At 41.5% G+C, this 7,618-nt stretch overlaps 1 protein-coding gene across 1 annotated transcript in view; it reads left to right on the plus strand.

Moving 5' to 3' along the window:
- tbx15 (T-box transcription factor 15) overlaps nucleotides 1-1,507 on the plus strand; it is a 36,018-nt gene extending 34,511 nt beyond the window's left edge. Inside the window, exon 8 of the mRNA XM_076747287.1 lies at nucleotides 675-1,507. Coding sequence (XP_076603402.1) covers nucleotides 675-1,507 — 833 coding nt within the window. The remainder of the gene's footprint in view (nucleotides 1-674) is intronic.
- Nucleotides 1,508-7,618: the final 6,111 nt, after the last annotated feature.

The following is a 7,618-nucleotide window of genomic DNA, read 5'->3' on the forward strand; positions in this document are numbered from 1 at the left end:
TTTACAATGCGGCCCATGATCTTGTTTCCAGTAGAAAGTGTAAGGCCCTGCAATTAGTCTGAATGTTGGAGTTTGAAGAAGTCCATGTGGATGAACAAGGTTATATATTAAATTGGCGACAGGTGAATTCATAATGTAACTAACTGCTTACTTTATTAGTCTGACTCAGTGCATGTGGACCACTGGGAAATGGTCCCAATGGTGATTACTACTGAATTTTGTTTCCATCTGCTCTTTGTGAAGAAAGAGACAAGGACGACACATGCTCAAACACAGAAGATACATCCTGATGATGAAGAACTTGCATGGTGCATAGGAGAACAGCCCATAGTTCATTCTTTGAACATACAAGAATACATTTAAAACAACAGTTTTCACACAATGTTCAAATATGGCAGCCAAACCAGTTTTCTTAGCTATTTTATGTTGAATAGCCCTAACACTCTAATACAGTAAACTAAAAAAAGATGCTCCACTTTGTTTATGATTGATTTTAGAATAACTTAATGAGCACAATTTGAAGTATGACCATCCATCATGAGCACTTAAATCATGCTCTGACACAGCACCACCGCTTTGCCAACATGAGGAAACGATTAATCCTCTGAAACTATTCATTACTCCAAAAATGTGAAGTTTAATTGTATTTCTTTCTGTATGTGTCTATTTTGCAGGTGGAAGCACAGGCACTTCTCCCACCACCTCCAGCACGGGAACCCCCTCCCCTTCTGGTGCGGCACACCTCTTGTCTCCCTCCTGCTCCCCTCCGACCTTCCATCTTGCCCCCAACACCTTTAATGTGGGCTGCAGGGAAAGTCAGCTCTGCAACCTGGGTCTGTCCGAGTACCCGGCTTGCGCTCGCAGCAACATGGCGGCCCTGCAGGGCTATGGCGGCCTGGCCGACAGTTCCTATGGACGCCTCCAGGCTGCAGGGAGTGCTGTGGCCTCTGCTCAGCCCTCTGAATCCTTCCTACCACAGAGGACTTCCTCCTTGATTGCTGCTGGCATGCAGGGCAGTGCTCATGCCTCCCTGACCGGCGGCGGTAGTGGTGGCGGCACTGGAGGCAAGGTGGATGCCTACAGCGGTCAGCTCGGCTCCTTCCCAGCCTCCCAGCTTCAGTACGTGATGCAGGCTGGAGGTGGCTCCAGCTCTGCCTCGTCCTCTTCATCCGGATCCTCCTCTTCCTCCGCCCACATGTTCAGCGGGAGCCACCACCACGTGCAGCAGGGCTCCTACAACGCTTTCTCCCTGCACAACCCTTACAACCTGTACGGATACAACTTCCCCACCTCCCCTCGTTTGGCCGCCAGCCCTGAGAAGCCCCAGGGAGGTTTGCTGTGCTCCTCGTCTCCTGCCGGGGCCTTCGCTGAGCGCCAGTACCTGTCCAATGGAAGCATGGACACAATGCACATGATCAGCAATACTGCCAGTGGCCAGCAGGGCAGCAGCTCCTGTGATGGACGTCAATATGGCTCCTCCTCTCAGATGTCCATGCACATGGTGTAGAAACTGGTATTGAACCTCACAGTCCTCCATGTTTCTAACGTCTTTTCTAATTTCTAATCTATGAACCCGGTTTGGTGTCGATGTTGAACCGGTGTTTTCACATGAGGTACAAAACAAACCTTTCAGAAAAGGATTTGACTTCATGTTTTTGTTTTTAAAGACACTCCACGACCTACAAAACATTACAGAGGGAGACAAAACTATTATTTAATTGTTTGTCATAATAAAGCAAAAAATTGGACAACAGCCTGACTGTTTCTGACAGGACAGAAACTCCGATTGTAAGAAGGAAGAGGTAGGAGCCCACACGCTCTGGTTCAGAAGGGATTATCAGTTGTGAATCTGTTATGGTGCAATAATATCAACACTCTTTTCAAGTGACTCATTTTTGACTTTTTTTGGGACTTAAAAGCTCTTCACTGTGATCCAGAAGTTTTTGCTTCACCCAGCACTTGTGCCGTATCGCTTTAGAAACGTCATGGGGTCAGTGGTTTGCCGTCATGGTCTGAAGTTCTGGAATTAAAGGGACAACTGGACAACTGAATGACTCACTGCTCCACATACATGCAGGAGATGAAGTGTCTGATACGACACGTGGATGCGTTGTGTCAAAGAACTGTAGGTTCACTGAGGAACTCTGTCTTCATCCTGAACACTCTCAGCGGGCGAGTACACGAGTGATCAGGACTCCACCACACAACTTCATCAACCCATTATCCTCATAGACTGGAATGGCTTCACTATTTTTGAGTGGATTATGTTTTTAAGCATATATATATAAGATGCCGAATGCAATCAATAACATAAGCTTAAAAGTTGTTGTGTGAAAAGTTATAAAAAGAAGCAATAGCAAAACAGAGTAATTAAAGTATGTTTTGGTGTGTTGTAGAGATGTGTATTTAAGTGCTGAGCAATATAACAATTTTACAGGCCAATCTGTTATAAAAATGTGTGGAAAAAGGAAAATAGCAAAGTAATTCTTTTTTGAGGCATTTAAAAAAAAAAATGTAAATACAGGTGCCAAGCACGTAAAAAGCTCAATAAACGTTTTGATTCATGTTCATTGTTTGCATTTTTTCTCCTCGTGAGCAGTAGCTTTTTGTGTTTTCCAACTCAAGGTAAAATGCCATGAAGACACTTTTCCCCAAAACTCAGAGGAAAAAGGAGTTGCTCATAAACAATCATTTGGAGCACATAAACACGTGTTTACTGTCGGCAATCAACAAAATAATGAGGTTTACGTGCTGGATGTTTTATATTTGACAGCAATTACAACCCTGATTCCAAAAAGCATTGGGACGCCGTGTGAAACGCAAATGAAAACAGAACGCAGTCCTTCGCAAACAAGCTGTGTTTACCGACGACAGTTCAGTCCATGCAGTAATATCTTCTATCCAATCAGGTGTTCACAAAGTGGTGAACCTCGCTCCATCCTCGCTTGTGATCGACTGAGTCTTTCCAGGATGCCCCTTTCATACCCAATCATGATACTATCACCTGTTACCAATGAACCTGTTTACCTGTGGAATGTTCCAAACAGGTGTTTTTGCTCCTGTCCCAACTTGTTTGAAACATATTGCTGCATCTAATTCAGATTAAGCAGATATTTACAAAAATCAATGAAGCTGATGAGGTCAAACATTAAATGCATTGTCTTTGTCCTGTTTATAATTGAGTGTATGTCAGATAGGATTTTCAAATTATCACATTATGTTTTATTTATGTTTTACACAGCATTCTAAATGTTTGGAATCGGGATTGCAATTATTGCAAATAACTGATAAATTATGATTCTACAAACATGCAATTTTGAGTGGAGTTTGAGTTGAACTGCTGTCAATCACAGCCTCTCGGCTACAATAACAACGAATGACAATATTATTAATCACCCACGAGAGTGTTCTCCACTTATAATACACACACATCTGCTCTGCACCACATCACAGGCATGAGCTTCAAACACTGACGCAATGCATCGATCATAAACCAAACTGGAAGAGAACGACCCCAAAAAGACAAATTTTCTCCCTGCTGGTTCTGTTTATTATGAGAATGGAGAATAAGGGTCTTGTGCCAACTGCACTCAGCTGCACTGCTGTTGTGCTCGATGCACATAAATATGGCACCTGTTTAAAGAGACAGAGAAATCCCCTTGTAATCATTTGAACCTCCAAGAGAGGGAAAACATGCAGCATTTAGGGTCATTACTACTCCAGCTTTGTGGTTCCCCTCTTGTTACACAGGCACAGACTCCAGGGATTTAGCCAGGGCCAATCAGCGTCCATTACACGGATGTCTTCTGAGCGGCTCTCCCCAATCACTTCCTATCATATGTACAGCTCCAGCCATGAAATATCATATCTGAACCATCATCAGAAAATGAAGGGGGTGCAGGACCGTGGAGACAGCGACCCAGTATTGGAAACACCTGTTTTTCCAAGCATGACTTCAAATAATGAGCAGGGTGATGTACCGGAGAGAAGCGCATGATTTCATAATTTGGCTCCACTCCATCTATGTGGACATTATTTCCAATAATTATTCACGTTATTTGTCTGATATACACCCCCTCCCTTGTTCCAGCAGCATTCAGAATCACCCTGTCCCCCTCGTCGCCCCCACCCGTCTTCACCGCAAATTTACCTCAGAGCCTGTTAAATTAGGAGATGTATTTGTAAAGAGGAGCAGTGCACATGGGTCTACAGAGCAGCAGTATGACATAATGCACAGCAGGTCTGTTTTTATACCGTAAACTATCCATCAGGTCCTTAAGTGGAAAAGAATGGCTGAGCTTGAGTAACAGCCACTCTCTGCCTTTCATCGTGGCGTCTTTCATTAGAAGCAAACTATGCAAACGATCCCATTGATTGATTAATGGCAGAGTGCAGCCAGCTTGCTGTAAAACATGAAACTGGAACAATTGGAGATACAGGGCCGGGTATTTTAACGAGATCCTCTGACAGAGATGAGAGGGATCTGGTGCCTAATCTGCCGCTTTGAGCCCATTTTGAGTGACAGCACGCTGACTGGAGGGTATCCCATAATCCCTGTCTCAGCCATTGATCTTTCCCTCCGAACACATCTCAGACATTTTAACAGACTCAGAATCACTCTCTGGGGAACTTTACTGGATGCAAGTCCGGCCGAGGGGGGTCAGTGACCATATGCAAAAGAGGGGGAAGCTTTCATTTCTTGGATTTGAGGGTCTGGTTTTGATACGACACAGTGTGAGTTTCTATCAGACTCTCCCATCAGAAATCCTGGTAAACTATTGCCCTCTTGTGTTTATTTCTCTCTTATGCTTGAGATTCCTTGGCTTGACTCATCTTCACAGTAAATTATTGCTGACAGGAGACGTAGACCCACTTTTCTGAGGTGTTACAGTGAGCCTGACATGTGTATTGAAGCACTAAATCACTGCTTTTTCACAAAGGGCTTTCACATACCTTCAGTCGCCTTAAGCCAGTTTTTTTTTTTTTTTTTCTCCTTTAAGGAACATCTTGAAACTATTTCAGGATTGATAAAGTCATGATACAGATGTCAAGCTTAAAAAAAAGAAATATACAGACTGTGGTGATGTGGCCAGGGTTTTTTATTTTACAGTCACAGAAGTCCAGAACGCTGAAACATGGTGACTCTGAAAGTACAAAGTACACGCGCACTGTAAAAGAGTTAAAGACTCAATCTGATAGAACATATAATAGGTCTTGTCATTTGCTACATGTGCATAATATCATCTTGTAAGTCCCAATTATGATCTCTAATATTAATTCAAATAAAAGCTGCTGGAGGAAACTGCACAAATCAATTACATTTTAGTGGAAGTGATTCCTTTTTTCTGCTGATTGTAGATAATATTACTCAGAGACAAATGCTTTTATTCTAATGTTGTAATGTTGAGATCACATATTATTATTATCATTATTGTTATTCCTATGTCTTTGTCATTACACAATTATTGCATGTATTTTTAACGTCATGATCACAAACACAATATTCTGAGAATATTCTGTCATGGCAAGGAAATCACAAAACTAACACCTGTTTCTTGCACGATTTTCATTACTGTCCCAATTTAATTTTCTAACAGTCACCCAAAGGCCTGAATACACCCAAAAAACTGGACACTGAAAAGAAGAAAAACCTGAAAGATGAAGCCAATTTAATAACCATAATAATAACCAGTCTAACATCATTTAATGTCTTCTGAGAAAAAGTAATAATTGTAACAATCTTGTCATTAGCACTGTTTTTACTACAGTAAACATTGAGCTGGACAGCAGAACCAGAGAGGGTATTGAGCTGATTATCTTGCTGTCTGTGTTGCACTGAAATCTAACAATCTTGTACATGATGGTTTTGAATTTATATTACTGCTGCATTAATGTGTATGCTCCATTTTACTGCTGCAAATGTTTAAGGTTGAGCTAATTGAACTCTTTGCTGTACTGTTTGGTGGTTTAATCTATGCATCATATTCTATCATCATGTTTGTAGCATCGCTGTCCTGTGAGAGTCACATATATCTAAAAAGTCAGCTTTTCCTGAGTGCAGAAAAACGGCTTTTCAGCTTTGTGACAATGCATTTACCATCTAATCCAACAGGGCTTTAAAGAGTTGGTGAATGAGTTTGTCAGAAACATTCAAAATCACCAAATTTGAAGATACATGTTTTTCACTTGATAGGAAGGGTGTAAAAAGTAATTAAAGCTGTCAGACACGTGTGACTGAGTGAGATGTAGAATATTTGCCTCTGAGATGTGGTGGAGAATATCTATAAAGTTGAGCACAAGCACCTCGAATTTGTACATTGAGTACTTGAGTAAATGTACGAGTTATTCTCCAAAAAACAAAACAAAACAAAACAGAACCAAAAAAAAAATAAATCCTTCTTAACACAGACTTTATTCACACAGGAACAAAAAAAAGGTTCTTGTCCAAGTCAGCATTTCTCTCTGCACACAAACCATTTGATACCAAAAATGAAAATCAGACCTTGGCGAACTGTAAAACTTTTGTTCTTATCTACATACAGTTAGTCACATTCTCCTTTTTTCTGTCTGGATGGAAGAAAGATGGACAGTTGAAAAGCAAATTTAGAACAGATTTGAAATGGACAGATAAGTGCACCGCTCAGTCTCTGGATAAGCCACATATGTGGAAACATGCAACATTAATTCTGTGTGTGTGTGTGTGTGTGTGTGTGTGTGTGTGTGTGTGTGACATGCATTTTCTTCAGGACAACAATTGTTAATATGTGATGTGTGTCAAGATAGGTGGTTTTAACTAACATATTGTATTATTACAGTCATTATGTTATACTGACTTACATTGAGACGATAGAACAGAATATATCATCACATCACAACATTAATGTCCATAAGGTTTAAAATTACATAACTATGACTCCCCCTTTTATTTCACTAAAATGCATACAGTACACCTTTAACGGTGCAATGTGATTAGATATGGTGAGGATTGTAGTTTAAAACATTCAAAAAATGAACTAACATTATGAACAGGGTGTGAAGAACAAACTGTCCTGATGTTCAGTCAAAGACGTCTATGCACAGATATCTACTGAAGCTAGCATGCTAACCACCCAATCCCATGTCCTGTCTCAGAAATAATCTGATAAATAAAATGGGTAATGGCTGAGTTCACGTTATTACACACCCCAAATGTTGATGGGTCTATTGGGAGCAGTGCTGATTTTAAGTGTGACAGCAACAGGAAGGAAGGACCTGCAGTATCTCTCCTTCACACACCATGGGTGAAGCAGCCTGTCACTCAAGAAGCTGCTCAGTGCTGTCAGAGTGTCTCCTTTCTCCCACCATGCCCACCAGGTCGAGGGGGCATCCCAGGATAGAGCTGGTCTTCTTCACCAGTCTGTTGAGTCTGTTTCCATCAGCCCCAGCAGACCAACCCACAGAATATAGCTGATGCCACCACAGAGTCAGAGAAGGTCCTCAGAAGTGCCCACTGCACTCCAGAAGACTTGAGTCTCCTCAGCAGATCTGGTTTTCTTACACATACTTCTTATACATTTCTGTTGTCAGCCCAGTCCAGTTTATTATTTAGGTGAACACTCTGGTACTTGTAAGATTCCAC

Source organism: Chaetodon auriga, chromosome 13 (genome assembly GCF_051107435.1).
Source record: "Chaetodon auriga isolate fChaAug3 chromosome 13, fChaAug3.hap1, whole genome shotgun sequence".
NCBI classification, from domain to species: domain Eukaryota; kingdom Metazoa; phylum Chordata; class Actinopteri; order Chaetodontiformes; family Chaetodontidae; genus Chaetodon; species Chaetodon auriga.